Source organism: Takifugu flavidus, chromosome 18 (assembly GCF_003711565.1).
Source record: "Takifugu flavidus isolate HTHZ2018 chromosome 18, ASM371156v2, whole genome shotgun sequence".
NCBI lineage: Eukaryota > Metazoa > Chordata > Actinopteri > Tetraodontiformes > Tetraodontidae > Takifugu > Takifugu flavidus.
Window position 1 is genome coordinate 4,309,354 of NC_079537.1, and position 16,210 is coordinate 4,325,563.

Sequence of the window (16,210 nt, forward strand, 5' to 3'; positions counted from 1 at the left end):
TGTGCTTTCATTCTCATGTGCTCTGTTAGTTTTATGATTGTCCTAATCGATGCTTGTCTTTGAGTTTACTTTCTCTGATCACACCTTTTTCTGGCCTTTCTGGCATATCACACCTCATTTTGTTGCAAACCACCAACTGCTAATCTCTGGTCGTCACTGATGTGAGCACCAGGCAGACCGCAAAAAAAACTGCAGACAGATTAATATTGTCAAGGCGGTATATTCATAAAGGTTTTGCAAGTTGTATCTCTGGGCGTGAAATTATTATTTTTTCTTAGTTTGATCTGAATATCGTATAGTTCAAAGAAAACACGTGCAAAGTTTCTATTCTCATGTTCTCTCATGAGTCTTCTGGGGCTATTAATGAATGAGTTCTAATCCTGATAAGTCTTAATTAATCCACAGAGGCTGTTATTAATAATGGTGCTTAATTAAGATTTTAAATTGTTAACTGACATCCCTAATTATAATGTAATTCGAGAACTTAGTTGATCATTTTCCAACTAAGAAAGGAGAAAAGAGCGCGGATGACGCAAACGCGTCTCCATACTGCGCGCAGCCTCTTCGCTCTTTATTTAGTGAAGCTATTGAATTGTGCAGCCAGAAACGCGCTCCTGTCCCCCAGAGGATGAAAACCAGCGTCGCCGAGCTCTCAGCCCTTCAGTGTCCAGTCCGCTGACTCATTTACGCGCACCAAAAAAGTTGCAGGAGACTTGAAAGTGTGCTTCCTCCAGCAACAAGCTTTAGAAGGAAAAACTCCAGCACAGCTCGCTCTTTACGGTGCACCCCCCTCCCTCCAGCCTCAGGCTTACAGTTCCCAGCTCTGCATAAATACACCCAAACAAAAGCAGACGCAAATATCCATCTGGATACAAAGTACGCAGAGAAAAGTCGGACCCATTAAGCATTTAATTGCTAATTATGGGATAATGTTTGGGCTGCAACAAACTGTAAAGTCTTATGGGACCACTACAGTGGCTGCTTATGGCAGCGCCTTTAAAGTTTCTCCGCAACGCTAACTAATTCACGTCCTGCTGTTAATTAATTTGCTAGCGCTAATTAAACTGAAAGGCAGCTCCTTTTCTTCCAGTGCTCTTCCTTCCTCTCTCCATGGCGACTCTCTTTCTCCCACGTTGCGTTTTGCAGCCTCCCATGATTCCACAGCTCATCCAGAGAGCCGAGCGCGCCGCTCTCCCCACAGCGCCTTCACGGCTGGCAGCTGATGTTATTATTGTGCCGTACGCCCCGAGCTAAACTCCGAAACATCTTGCTATTTGTACCTTTAAATGCTGGCACCGACAGGGGGATTGTTAGCAGGATGTCAAATGTAATCACTCTGTAATTCCCAACACCACGCTCCGCTGAGTCAACCTCGCGTCCCCCACACAGGCGTAAACAGCAACTATGCCCACAATTATGCAACGCTTTTCTCTCTTTTTTAAAACGGATGTTGCTAATCTTTACCCTCAGAACCACAGCTGTTCTGAAAGACAATGCTCCCGATGACTCACGGCTAACGTGTGTTACTGTCACGCATGTAATTATTGTGTCGTGCGTAGTTTCCCTGCCTTTAAATGCACTTTGGCTGAACCGCAGCATCAGTCGGGCCCTCCAGTGAGCAACAGCCCGGCTCCATCAATCCGGAGCACTCGCAAGGCCGCAGAAACGGGTCGCCCGTCAATTCGGCTACGCAGCCACCAAATACATATGGGAACTAATGTGCACTAACTGTGCATGACAGCTCAATCTCACATGAACTCGCATGAGCTCGCTGCGACCGAGTAGACGGCTGGAGATAATTTATGGGTCTTGCAGCGAAACATGGATTTTTACGGGACCTGTAATGAGTAAGTGTCGTTTCTAATAATTGAAATGACCTCATTATGGCAACAAATGAGTGTAGTTATGGATATATAATACGCTGCCGTGCAATTTTAACCACGGGCTGTGCCTGCTTTACCTTTAACTTACTGGGAGGCGACACACAAGCCAACTTTATGTAGAAATTCTGGCTTGTGTCCATAATGGAGGCCAGCTCAAACATATACTGCTTAGGGTTTTCAGAGCCACCTGGATTTGAAATTCAGACAAATTAGTTTAAATTTAAATTAAAGGTGGCTTCTTAAGGCCTGGATATGTTCCCTGGGCCTTAGCAGTAACCTAGACCCTCTGCAGGGCTGCATACCGCGGCCTGACATGAACTCCTGTAAGGGAAAGTGGACTGCAGAGAAATGTGAGCTGCAAGGGCTGGAGTTCCTTTTGCATATTTTAGCTCGTACGGATTTTTATTTTTTGAATAATTGATTAAATAAAGGCTACACAAGATAATTATTGCATGAGTCTTCATTAAGGGATCTTTGCAGATATGGCCAGCTAGCTGCAGAGCAGCACAAACGCTAACGTTAGTATAAACAGCCAATTGGCACATGACACACAGCTTCACACAGTATGTGTGCGTGTGTGTGTGTGTGTGTGTGTGTGTGTGTGTGTATGCCAATGTTAAGCAGTAATTAGGTTTGTTATTTACAAGCACGTATTTCTTCTTTCTAATTTTAATGCGTCTCACATTTTATTTCCATTTATGCTGCTTTGAAGATTCCGGGTTTGATCCCATCTCTGTCCGGTCTATGCGGAGTTACTCCATGGGCCAAAAACATTAGGTTGATTGCAAGCTCCCATAGAGTGAATGGAGTGTGTGTGTGTGTGTGTGTGTGTGTGTGTGTGTGTGTGTGTGTGTGTGTGTGTGTGTGTGTGTGTGTGTGTCCTGTGGTGGACCGGTGACCTGCCAGGGAGGGTTTTTGCCTCACTCCAGAGAATGGATGGACAGACGGACGGACGGATGGACAGATGGATGGATGGATGGATGGATGGATGGATGGATGGATGGATGGATGGAAATGGATGAAGCATGTTTTCTTCTCTTAATATGATCCAACCAGTGAAATCTGAATTTTATAAAGACCATTACAAGATGCAAACAATTTGACTCTTTCCCATCAACGAGTGTGCTTTTACAGTCAGACAGGAGTGTTTTCCTATAGGTGCGGAGACCAAAGAAAGGCCAGCGCTGATACTGGTGTCCCCCATGGGCCTTATTTGCTGTGTAACACCTGCCTGTATACAGCTCGGTTAACTTTAGCTCAGGTGCTTTATAGAGGCCTGAAACTGCTGAGTGAGCAGTTTCAGGGAAGAGCTGCAATGAAAAGGTCCCTTTTACAGTTTTTCTCAATTGGTTTGGTACATTTCTCACATCAGAATTGAAATTCTCAAAAGTTCTTGTTCAATTGTCACATCATCATGCCATTTGTGCAGATGAAAAAGGCAGTTTCTCATTGCATTGAACAAATTGCAAATGCTTTTGTCCATCCATGCAAATGATTGTGTACAATTCTCAGTTTTTTCGTACATTATCAATGGCTTTTGTCATGCTAATCAAAATGCTTTGTTATAGGAATCTATCAAATAGTCTCTTTCCCCAAAACATTTAGGCTATAGTTCATTATATAAGTCTTCACATGCAAAATGATTTACCAAGCCAACATGACTAATGAATTTGACTGTCTTATCCGTACACAATGACACAATGATTAAACATTCTGATGGCACTGACAAGTATATTGACACAAAAACTTGCTTTTGAGGGATGGACTAAGGATTTTGAGCAAGAGACTGGCTTTTGCAGGTGATCCACGGTGTTTTGCTATTTGTTCAAACTGTTTTGAGAAATGCACTTGATCTTCTGCAAATTGCAAGAATGATTGGAAAAATGTACCAAAGTGATTGAGAAAAACTTTAAAAGAAAGGAACCTTCGGCAGGAGTCAGCAGAGGTGGTATGATGGGTCGGGACCTGAAACCTTCACATTTACTGATGCTACAGAGACGTTTTTGATTGAGGAAACACCCTAATGGTTAAGGATAAAGGTAACTTGTCTTATTTAATGTTTGAGATGGCAAAGAGCGTGTCCACGTGTTACTTTTGTGATTTGTGGATGATTAACGCCTCTCCTTTGGCGTTAACAACAGCAATTAAACAAATTTAATAAAACACATGCAGTCACCCTCCGAGTGCAGATTAATGCAGCCCAGCATGGCATGGAACAAATGTCATATTCCTCTAATTAAACATTAAAAAACATATCTGAGCGTTTAGTTCAGGGCAGCGAACCTTCCCCTGGTTCCCGATTCTTATTTTCCTCGAGAAAAAAAAAAACAGTGGGAAACGGCGGTGCAGCCATAAGCCCTTTTCCCCTTTGAAGTCTGAAGAATCAAATTAAAGAGGAAACCGAGCCTTTGATAATGCTATCTCAGCATGAACATTTTTAGATTACATCAGGAAAAAAAATCCTCCCAGAAGCCATTTGCTTTCCAATATATGCCAGAGATTTATGCACTTTCTCCACTTTACAGCCTTTCACGAAAGCTTAAAGGTGCTCCTGGGCTTTTTGTGGCATTCAGTTAATCGACATCTCCAGCTGAAATATGCTCCTGTAAGTGCGATGAGATGATAAATATAGAGCAGTTGGATAAACAGCTCCAGGGAGAGACGCTACGACATGCGCAGTGATGTCATTATAGCGGCACCGGACCAAATCTGACTCATCCACAAGTTTAGGAGCTTCGGTGATGAAAACATCAGCTCTGAACTGGGCTAATCCACCGAAATCCACAAATTCAAAGTGCGCAGGACACAGACGCAGGCAAGTGGCAGGAAAATGGTGCCCGCGTGCAGCGTTCGGAAGGAGGGCCGGAATAATTATGGAATACAACATCTGCTAATACAAGAGTGGATTTTCTTATCAAACATGTTAATGTCAGGGCTTTACACATCCCTGCATGGGTGTGCGCGCACACAGATCCCCGAGCTGCAGCAGCGGTTGGATTTTCCAAATCCACTTTGTGTCGTCAAACTTTAGCTGAAGGAGAGAAGCGCGTCTGCCTCAGAACCCGTTCCCTTTTCGCCGACATCCTTTTCCCCTCCCTTCATACATCGGCTGCAACATTTCTTAGCATGCAGCATAACATGGAGGCAGCCCCAGAGGCCCAATAGGTCTGACTGCTCAATAACGTTCCGTTTTTTTCACGTTCCAGCTTTTCCCCATTGTAAGGGGTGACTCCACCAACACGGTTGTCATTGTTACCCTCCGTGTTCAAATGATCCCTGCAGTGAATAGCGTGCATCCATCTGCGCACCCACGAGCGTGGCGTTCTTCATCTGAGGTGCGTTCAGGCGCGCTGTAGGTGTGGGAGAATGCGATCCCAATGGAGAAAAACTGGGTCAAAAGGAAATGGGGAAGGTTTTTTTTTTTCTTGCTACTTTAAGGGCACAAAATCTGCACCAGGGAAATTTCCCACAGTTGCAGATTACGCAGGTTGAGATGCTGAAAGGGCGCGGGGGGGGCGATTCCCTGCAACAAATACAGTGTAGAACCCAAGGAAACAAACCACTGCAAAAGAGTGTCAAAAAGTGTCAAAAAACTAATCTGCATCCACATTTTTTGGCACTTTTAATTGAAATATCATAGCTGCTGATTGCTGATTGGTTGACAAGGAAGCCCCACTCTCTATATATTCTATATGGGGGGAAAGAGTTCTCTAAAATCACTGCTGGGCTCTATTGTGTGCGTGTGTTAACCCTTCTAAGGTGGATGCAGTGAGCAGCAGTGAAGGTTCAAGGCAAAAATCAAGACATACCCTTGCAGATTCGCCACGCCGAGCCTGACTGAGCAAACTTTACAGCGGAAACTCAAATATGACTCCAAACGCTGCTAAACGTGGCTGATCTTGATGCGGTTGAATAAAAGGACAGGTCAACCGGAGAAACCCACAATGTCTGAACAAAAATGACCCCGCGACATGATACACGAGGCTTTGTTTCTCTCCGACTCTCCTAAATTTTTTATGTCCCCAATTTATTTTGGTCCGGCGGTGTTGCTCCTCTCGCCACCTCCACCTCTCTCCATCGACCTCTGGATGACCTTTATGTCTGCCCTCCTCTGGAGTACACTCTGTCTGCATCTCTCCCCACTCTGGCCCTCTTTCTGAGGAATGAGTGAGGAGTGAGGACAGATCTCATCTCAGACTAGCTGATTAAGTTACTGAGGTGCACACACACACACACATACACACACACACACACACACACACACAGCTTTGCGGGTGGCTGCGATGGAACAGAGACGGACAGCTCATAATGACAGACCCCCCACTGAGGCAGAGTTGTATAATCCCCTAATCGTCTATTGATGACTGCAAGTGATGAGTACACAAATGTTATCTGTCTTGGCTGCTCACTGGCTGTCTGCTGCCCCGGCTGATTGGTAACCCTCTGCTGAGGCTCGCTGATTTCCTTTCATCCATCCGTCCTATAAGCTCATAGTGTTGGTCCACAAGGCAGCTGGATGGGTGGAATATGTTCAGACTCTGTCTTCACACCGAACCTCTGACAGTGTGTGTGTCTGTATGGAGACCAGTCGTATCCCAGTCACTGTTTGACTTGGGTGTGGATTCAAATATCTGAGTTCATGTGACTTTTGCTTTTTCTGACTGCAGTGAAGCAAACTTCAAAGATTGGGGATTTAATATTTATATTAAGAGTGGGGAACAAATCACTTAAAACCAAAGTAGATCAAAGAAATGAAGCAACCGAGGCACCCTCTTTTATACCATCCCCCAAAGCTGAAAAACCCTGCTGTTGGTAGCATAAACCATCAGATTTGATCAGGCCTGTATTGGATCAGAAATGGGATCCAATCAGGGAGTTATTGTGGTGCAAGTCCTGTTTAAAGACCCTGTTTTGGTTCTGGAACATAAAACAGTGGCATCAGGCGTGAGGCGCGGCTGCTGGTCTAGAATCTACAGGATGCCCACTTGGCTGAGGGCTGAAGTAGATTTGCTTTTTCGCTGATAGCTGAAGGATGCCGTAAAGCCACATCCGACTGAATTGATGTTTGGTTCTCCAGCTGACAAGATGGATAGGCTTAAACAAATCGCTAACATCGAGTCATCGATACTTTAATGCATTAACATTAGCTATCGATCAGCCAACGGAAGGACGTTTGAGCAAACAAAGCGAAAAAGACTGACAGTATTGGACATCAGGGACGTATGTCCACCATATGCTGGCGTTATTTACTCTAATAATAAGCAACAATCTAGAGGGAGAAATTCGAGACGCACAGTATTGTCTTATGACTTTATTCGTATCCCACAAAGACACCGAGAGCGCTTTGTGCATTTGACTGAGCCTGAGTGAAAGATGAGAGAGATGAAGAAAAGGATCCCAGAACAAACTTGACACAGCTGGGAATACGATCTGGCTGGCTCAGACGGGGGAGGTTTCATGTGCAAATGAAATTTTTACCGAGAGAGAGCCGCTGCCACAAAAGCCCGGGAACATCTGTTAACCTCCAGTGACAGTGTTGTTTCAAGAACTTCTTATTTTTATCTTTAACCCCTCGATGATATTAGACACGGGTTTTTACTCATTCTGGTTGGAGATCCACAAAGACACGCAATACCCAGGATGCACAGAGAAAAGTCATTTTTTGGCAATGCTCCTGTTTAGTGACTGAAAAAAAGAAATCACGAGCATAAATGTTGAATTAATGTTAGATTAAGCACTTTCTGACATAACCTCTGAGTTGTGTGTGGATGTAGAAGGACAGGCAGGAGGTGTCGCTAAGTTTGTGTGCGCACTCACACACACGCACACACACACACAATAGAAACTCAAAGATGTGACAGTGTGATGAAAGCAGGACGCCATGAGAGTAGAAAGGTCAGAAAAGGCAACAAAGTGAAGGTCAAGGGAGGACATAACTGGATGTGGCAGATGAAGAGCAAGTTCATCTGTGAGACTTGCTGCAGCACAATAAAGAATCACCAGAGCAATGGTGGCAGTGAGAGGCAGCCTTATAACACTGTAATAACATACCCACGGATGGATGGTCATCGCACAGAACACTGCAGATACGACCCACAGAGATTTATCACTCATACGTCCAGATGTGGACTCCAGGCTGCAGCTGTTGGCACAATTTGAATGGAAAAGAACCTCCAGGGAAGCCCCCTCCCTCCTCCTCATTGACCCCAGAACTGCTCTGTGATGAGTCCCTCATGTTTAAGGGGATGAAATCACTTCTCAGACTGAGAAGATCATTGATTTTGAATTACTTTTCTTGACAGGGACGAAAAGCAAACAATTTCTTAAGCAGATCGCAGGTGCCGTGTATTTTTATCGAGATAATCCCACATTATTTTCCTTTTTAAGATTGTTTAAAAGCAAGAGAATGAAGTGCTTTATTATATTGTGGCAGCCAAACCTATGAGCACAAAGGAAATACATCATATGGAGGATTTGAAATCCTCTCAAACAGGCCTGTCTGCTGCTAGTATGTGGATCCAGACAGATGGTGGCTGTAAATTAGAGGGCCGGAAACATTTTAATAAAAGTAATGTTTGAGCTGTGCATAAGGAAGATAAAAAGGAAAAACAGAGGCAGGGAGATGAAGAGGAGACCAGAGCCGAGCGAGACAGACGGAGAGAAACGACCCGGGACAGATTTCCTGTCCGCTCTGTCCTCTCTGCTCCCCATTGCTCCCCCGGGACTCCTCCTATCCCATCTCTCTGCCTCTCCATCCACCTCACTTGTTCCCAGTTTGTTTTTCAGCCCGGCCACCTCACTTCCTGCCTCAGCATCCCATGGGGGTGGCGCCGGTGAGCGGAGCAGCCTCACGTCACAATCACTTTTATATTTCTGCTCCCAAATGAAAGAAGACACACGTTCCATTGGAGCCAATGAGCGGAGGATGCTCGAGCATCCACGCAGTGGTCCTGCAAAGCCAAAAGTGTGTGTTCAGTCATGGTTATTTACTAGATGTGTGTTTATCCTAGAAATGAATGTGAGCAATTTAAGTGAAAAGATCTTTTATTAGTTATAATTTCTGTTACTTTTGTACTCCTGTCCTCTCATCCAATGTTCAGTCCTCCTCTCTTGGTCACATCCTTACAAAAGTGGCCTTCAATTAGTAGCCTTTCAGAATAAAAGCACAAGTGTTTATGCTTGAAACTTTGAACTGCCAGATTATATTGTAAACCAATGAAGCAACTACTTATAGTGTCTTCGTTTTCTTTTGCTATCATAAGTGTAACGGATACGCAGTATTTCAGTCACCTCCGATGTGAAAGGATATTTGCTGCTTGCAATAACCTACAAGAGAGAGAGACGTTCATGCACAGGTTGTTGCTGGAGTCTCTGCTACATCATTCCTACACTAAGATAACAAACAGGAAGACAGCCCGAGGTGGCAGCTGATACTGTTGTTATCAGGGGCTGTGCTAGTAAAAAGAAAATGCATGCCAACAAACGCAGTCACAAATGTAGAAATTAGGAAGTTTAGGATTTGTCGGGAAGGGCCACATCTTTCTATTTCCGACAGCATTGTCTCTTGTCACGTACCATTGACATCATGGACAGCAATTCTCACAGAGTGCATGTCTTAGCACTCCCACCTGATGGCTCATCAACAGCTTTGGAGCATCTTGATCGTTTGCAAATATCTGGCCTGGGAGGGATGAAATGACAGCAGTGACAAATGGGGTCGGACCTGGCTCTGTCTCCTGCACATTTGTAATATATCTGTCACTTTCTATTCCATTTTTAATCCCCGTCCTCTCCCTGCAATCATTCCTCTCATCTTTCCTCTTGAGCTGGCAGTCGCTCCACCATCCTTTCTCCCCTCTCCTCTGTTCCTCTCTGTTTATAGCATCGCCCTTCCTCCATCCCTCTTTTCCACCCTCTCCATTTCCGTTCCCTTAAATTTGCGACCGTGTCCTGCAGCGCCTCATATGTTCCTGACATGCTTGCACACACAGTGTGTGTATGTTTACATGCATTAACATGCACACACACACACACACGCACATGCACAGACACTGCAAGTTGCTCAGTCAGCAGAGCTGTGCTGCATCGAGAAGAAAAGAAGAGAGGCGGCCAAGTAAATGGGGGGAAAACAGAAAGAATAGACTTGAATGATGGAATAAAGGACTTTAAAGATGAGGGACGGAAAAGGCAGATTGGGGAAAAAAATATGGGGAGCACAAAGAAAAGTGTCAGTGTCACAGAGAGGTAAAAGGGAGGAGGGAGCGCAGCGGGCTGCGACTATTTTCCCACAAAAACCTGTGCGAGAGAGTGAGAGAGAGAGAAGGGGGAGGGAGTGAGGGGAGGAGTGAGCAAGTGAGAGAGGGAGGAGTGAAAAAAAGAGAGAGTCGCTGGGGTCCAGTCCTGCCAGAGCGCAGCAGCATCAGCAGCGGCAGAGCAGGCATCGCGGCGCACAGGACGCAGACGCACCCGGGAGATAAAGGAATACACACTGCCGGAGAACCCACGGACTGGGAGGATGGAATTAAAAAAAGAAAAGGAAGCCTTTTGCCGCTTCTCTTTTCCCATTCCTGTTTGGAGCATCCCACAAGCAGAGCACCAGTGAAAACACATACATATGATATATATATAAAATTCCTATACATATATATCAAATTATGCCTGTTTTCAAAGAAGCTGCAGCTGGAGACGGACTCTTCTGAGAGCAAAATCTGTTGCATGAGAAATTCAGACGCAGAATTTGAATATTATCCTTGTTTTTTTTTCTAGATTCCGATTTTTTTTAATTATTTTTTTTGCTCAGTTGGTTTTTACCAAAAAAAAAAATGCAGTGATGCATGTGGAAATTTGGAAAACTGGCAACTGAGTTGAAGCAACAACAACAAAGAGCTTCTGCTGCAGACAGCCCCTTTTTTTTAACAAGGGGGTTTCTTCTGAAAACAGGATATACATATAAATACATATTTTTTTGGTCTGCTCTCCGTTGCCACTCGGTTGTTTGGCCGCTGCATCTCCGCTTGTCTCTGTCGTCCCAGAGGGCTGGGGGAGCGTTATTCCACAGAGGCTTGCTGGAGCGTGTCGCTGAAAGTGCATTCCATGGGCGCCGTGACCCTCCCGTGCTGATATTTACTCAACTAAATCAAGAAAAGCCCACATAGCTGAGATGGGCAGGGTGAGGTAAGTTGTAAGGAAGGTGGGGGGGGCGGCAGATTTTTAAAAATCAAAAGGGATACAGGGAGATTAGGATAAAGGTGTCAATAGAGAGGTGTTAAAAACAGCAAACTGAGGAAGCAAAAGGGTTTAAAAAAGGCTGTGGTGATCCATTATCTGGGACATTGCAAACAAGTAAATCCAGCATCTCCTTCTAAAGCTTCTCTTGAGTCTTGCAAGACATTGAGATCAGTGATTCAGTGTTGGCCCTCCCCTCTCTTCTTCACCCCCCCTCCCTGGATGAAGCACTTGTAAAGGCTGGATGATGCAGGTCTGAAAGAGCACTCGACTGCAGTTGTCCTCTGCCGGGGATCTAGGAGGGTGGGGGTGGGGGTCACGCCGAGGAAGGACCCGGCTGATGCTGAGAGAACACTTCCACAGTCCGGGATTGTGTGCGTGACGGAGCGCACACCTCAGGCGCAAGAGGGACTGCTTTTTTGGACCGGAATTGTCAAGGGATTTACGCTTTAGGAGAGCCGGGGGGGGGGGAATCTTTTAAAGGACAGCTGCTGTTACCTGTTGTGTGTGGAACCATCAAGGAGATATTCAACAGAACTGCAGTACTTAACCTCACCACCACAAACGCTCTACTTTTCAAACCGGAGAGGAGGGAAAAGGGGGGTGAAGTTGCTCCGAGGTGGACTCAGGTGTGACAGAAGATGCTCACTGCAAAAATAAAACGGCGCCTTTCACACGGTGACGGTCGGGGGACGGCAGATGCCAGTTAAACTCTGATATTGAAGAGCGGGGGATGCCAGTGAAACTCCAGAGGAGAGGAGAAAGTTTTTTCCAGGACATCTGAACTAATTCGACTGCGTGTGCCGAGCCTCAGAGCCGTTTGCCCCTCGGGGGGCAGGAGTGAAGACCCCTTTATGTTGCACGAGCCTCCGAGTGCGCGTGAGTTTGTCTCTTTTGCCGCTCAGAGTCCAGAGTTCCCACTTTTCACGGATTATTCATCCACTCAGCGGGGGAGCACATGGCTGGAAATGCCAGAGGCAAGTCCTTTTGTTCATAACACACCCTCCTAACTGGATCCCCTCCCTCCCCTCCCCACCTCCAGGCAGATTTGGATTTGTCTTCTGCTCTCTAATGTCACCTTTGTGAAAGGTGACGTTTCCTGTGCTGGGATATTTATTTCCTTTGATAAAGACGCAGTGTCTGTCTGCGACTGAGAGTTCTTGCTCACGAGGGGATTTGCACGGCCCAGTTGGGAGCATGCTAAGATGGGAGATTGATTTCCTTCACTCACTTCCTCTTTTGTCTCCGGACGCCGATTTAGTTTTCTGTAACAGCGCGCAACAATGACTCCCACAACACTAATTAAACTCCCTTTATTGAACACGCTGAAGCTTAATGACATCTTATCTATCTGATGATGAAAACTTTGAAAAGAATTGCACGGCAACTCTAATTAATTTTCTGTTTCTTTGTTGACTTTTTCCAACCCAGGAAATCAACTTTAGCCTCGTCGTTATCTGCGCAATAACTCTGAGCCATCCAAAAACACGGACAAAACAATTCAAGATGGCTACCTCCTTGCAGCCGCACTTGGTAAACTTCTTGCTGGCCATTCTCCTGGGGTTGACCTCTCTGGGCGGACTCAACTCCCGGCCGCCGGGCCAAGCTGTGGCGCAGGTTCCTACCAATAATCAGACGGAACCCTCCGTCATTCCCGAGGCTGCACTGGCCACGCCTACACCTGAGGAAGACAAGGCGTTTCCAACCGCCGGCAATCGTTGCTGGGGTTACTACGACGTCATGGGCCAATGGGACCCGCCGTTCAACTGCAACGCCGGCATCTACCTGTTCTGCTGCGGCTCCTGTTTCTACCGCTTCTGCTGCCAGTTCAAAGGCCACAGCTTGGACCAGAATTCCTGCTCCAACTACGACACGCCCGTGTGGGCTAACACTGGGCGACCGGCCGCGCCCGTAACGGAGGTCCAGCATGAACCCGACCGCGATCAGACCCACATGATCGTGTATATTATCTGTGGAGTGGTGGCCATCATGGTACTGGTGGGGATTTTCACCAAACTCGGGTTGGAGAAAAGTCAAGGAGGGCAGACGGACATGACCAACTCCAGGTAAGGACGGCGGAAGATGGGGGACGGGAATCCTGACAGATGTGGGATAAGTAGTTATTAAGTGGAGGGATGTTGCTTTTTTTTTTAGGTGTTTGTTTACAAGTTTAGAGAGAAGATTTCAAATAAAACAATCACGCTGTGCAATCATAAAGACATACAGCTGGACGTTTGAAGCAGCCGCAGAGTTTTCCACTGAGCATATTTCATATCTTGAGCTCTTGATTGCTGAGCGGATGAGCAACAGATGACAAGATGCGGAATATATCGGAATATGACCACGGGGGCCTGGTTCAGCAGCAGGTGGATGCTCACAGGTTATTAAAAAGAATGCAGGAGTTTCTACTCAGGCACAGTGCAGCAGTAGTGTGTTCTGCTCTGGTGTACAGTAGCTGGTTCCCATTGACAGATGATTGATCGCTATGACACAACTGTGACCGTGGAAACGCCAGGCATCCGGTAAACAACGAGACGAGATAGAGGTGGTTTTTGGAAGGGAGGATTATCGAGCGGATGTGACTGGATTGCAGCCAACGGCTAATTCTAGTACAGAGAGCAGCGTGAGTGTATGAGACAGGAAGACAGAGCAAGCGTGCAAGTCCAGGGTGAGTTATCAGCCTGTCAGGTGATTAAAGTGAATCCATGGGGGCAAAAAAGAAACTTTAAAAAAATCAGGTATTGCACACTATTTTTTTTTAGGAATGAGGACTTTTATAGTGAAGTAAAGAAAAATTCACAAGTCCAGAGAATGATTAAGTAACAACATTAACATCTTAAATCCAATCAGAAAAAATAAAGCCTTCCATTCAATAGAAATACAATCACATCTCAGCTGGCAGATAAACGATCAACTGTGTCTTCAGGAAAAATGTTGTGCATCAGTTAGACGTGGGGTGGGATTGTGGATGAGCTGGAAGGCATATTTTGATATTTGCTAGCTTTTAGCTATTCTTTCAGTCAATGGGGGCCACATGTGAGGCATTTCTGGGAGGTTAGCTTTGGGAGTTTGACAGTCCCGGGGCTCAATCAGACTGTCACCGACACCATCCTTTTAGATTGTTACGGGGAGCTTCCTGGTTCGCTAGAACACATCACTGTGTGCTTTAATTGTGGTTCAATTCGGTTGGGACAGATTTTCAATTTCCTCTCCTCTTTATCTCCCTTTTACCTTCCGGGCTGGTCTGGCATGTGTATCTGTTACTATAGCGTGACATATTAAGATGCACCTTTCTAGCGTGCCAATAAATTCAACAAAGAAGATTTACACAATGGCGAGGCTGGCCCCGGTGGGCCATGCATGCTATATGGCGTGCTGACAATTTTTCATAAAACCAGACACACGAAGGACGCGGACTCCTCTCCGCCTCAGGCATAATCTCCGGGTCAGAACTGAGAGGAAAAGAGAGTTGCTGGTCCTCTTCTCTGGACCAAATGACCTCAAATCATCTAAAGTTCAGCGATAACTTTGCAGAAGTTGAAAATCAATGAGTGAATAAGCGCAGAGCCAAAGCACAACCGCGAGGGTCGGCTCGTCGGCTCGGCGGAGGCTGCGGAATTCTGCCAGGCTGCTGTGTCGTGGTGCAGAAGCGATGAGCCCGGGCGAAATTGTTATGTCAAGTCACGAGCGCGCCGTTTGCAATTCGTCGCTAACCGCCCAACGTGAACAACACGCTCGAACCCCAGCTGTGAGCTAAGGTGCGCATGTGGGCCGTGAAGGTGCTGATGCCTCCAGCCACAGGCAGCAGTGCAGCCATGTAAAGCAAACACACACACACACACGCACACAAACGTATTCAACTCTGCAACAGCCTATCCAAAGCCCCCTTTACTGCCCAACTTCTCATCTAGCACATCTGTTGGTGCTTTGTTTCGCTCTCTTTGTGGTTATTTGGAGAGGCAATTAAGCAAAGAAGGTCTGTAGAGTTTTAATAATGTTCGTCGAAATGACAACAAAAAAGTTTTGCTTCTCCTCCTTTGGTGGCGAATCAAATGAGGGCCGTCCTCTGAGACCTCAGAAAAGTACAACAATAAGGAAAGCATGCGTCTAATAAGCAATTCTATCTATATACGTAATAACTGGCAAGATTTGTTTCACGGGAAAGAATTTATTCAGCAGCACACGCAGGGTGACGCATCTCTCGCTCACTGTCGCTACATTAACACACTTAGCATAAGTTTTTCCCACCATGTGTTCAAGGGCACGGGCGATTGAATGGCACACCGGGGGATTCAAACGGCTGTTTTCATCCGCCATTTGGCTTCTTTATTGTATTGCCTTTCATCAACAATGGCTCCTATTTCCTTTATTACTCTGCTGCGGCGGCGCTCTTCATCACTGCCTGTAACAGATGTTTGGAGACCAGAGATAAACACAGGGGAACCTCTCTGCATTCGGCATGGAGGGGGCGGGCTAGTCCAAATCATGCTGTGGTGTTTTTGATCCCCTGTGAGCCGGAATAACCTGGTAATGAATGCTTTTTAAAAAAAATATATATATATATATACGTATATAATTGCATGTTTTCCCTGTAAGGTAAAATTAGACTTGTTAAGCAACACCTTCCTCCTCCTCCTCCTCTTCACAATAAACATTCTGATGCAGTGTATTTATAGTTAAAGTATTACGTAACTTTACCTCAGGATGCAGATTATTACTTAGTGATATCAACTGTTGGTATTTGTGTGCGCTGGAATGTGCGCTCCACCCTGGTTGCCAGCTTTGGACGGTCGTATTGTGCGTATAGGGTGTTCCATGTGTGTGTTGAAGTCCGTTTGTTCATCGCTCTGGACACTGGGTGCTATTCCTCTCCTGAGGTGTCTTCCTAAGCACTTTTATGCCACAGTGACTTCAGCAGTTGTCCACTTTGTCTTCACTGATCTCGACAACTTTGTGTTGCCTCAGAGTCAGGGACCTTTTGGACATTGATAGCTTTGCATTGCTATGTGAAACAATTGGATCCAACTGTTTCATGTGAGTAACACCCATGAGCACTCCAACCTGTTTAAGTGCTAACAGTTTCTGTTTTGTGCAACATGAAA

General features: G+C 45.7%; 1 protein-coding gene and 1 long non-coding RNA gene across 5 annotated transcripts in view; one reads left to right on the plus strand and one right to left on the minus strand.

Annotated features, from left to right (window-relative positions):
- Positions 1–4,632: 4,632 nt before the first annotated feature.
- Positions 4,633–11,002, minus strand: LOC130515023 (uncharacterized). Of its 2 annotated transcripts, none has more exons than XR_008947113.1 (4): positions 10,841–11,002; positions 9,459–9,564; positions 9,174–9,209; positions 4,633–8,833 (listed from the first exon to the last, which is right to left on the minus strand). It is a non-coding gene; the product is annotated as an uncharacterized LOC130515023 (long non-coding RNA). The 2 variants fall into 2 exon arrangements; XR_008947114.1 differs by having other exon boundaries at positions 8,830–8,967; positions 9,002–9,209.
- Positions 10,179–16,210, plus strand: part of LOC130515021 (protein shisa-8) — a 55,127-nt gene continuing 49,095 nt past the window's right edge. The window contains exons 1-2 of one of the 3 annotated variants that reach the window (XM_057015000.1): positions 10,179–12,085; positions 12,540–13,174. In XM_057015000.1, coding sequence (XP_056870980.1) covers positions 11,963–12,085; positions 12,540–13,174 — 758 coding nt within the window. In that variant the 5' untranslated portion in view covers positions 10,179–11,962. The remainder of the gene's footprint in view (positions 12,086–12,539; positions 13,175–16,210) is intronic. The other 2 variants (XM_057015002.1, XM_057015001.1) reach the window with 2 other exon arrangements.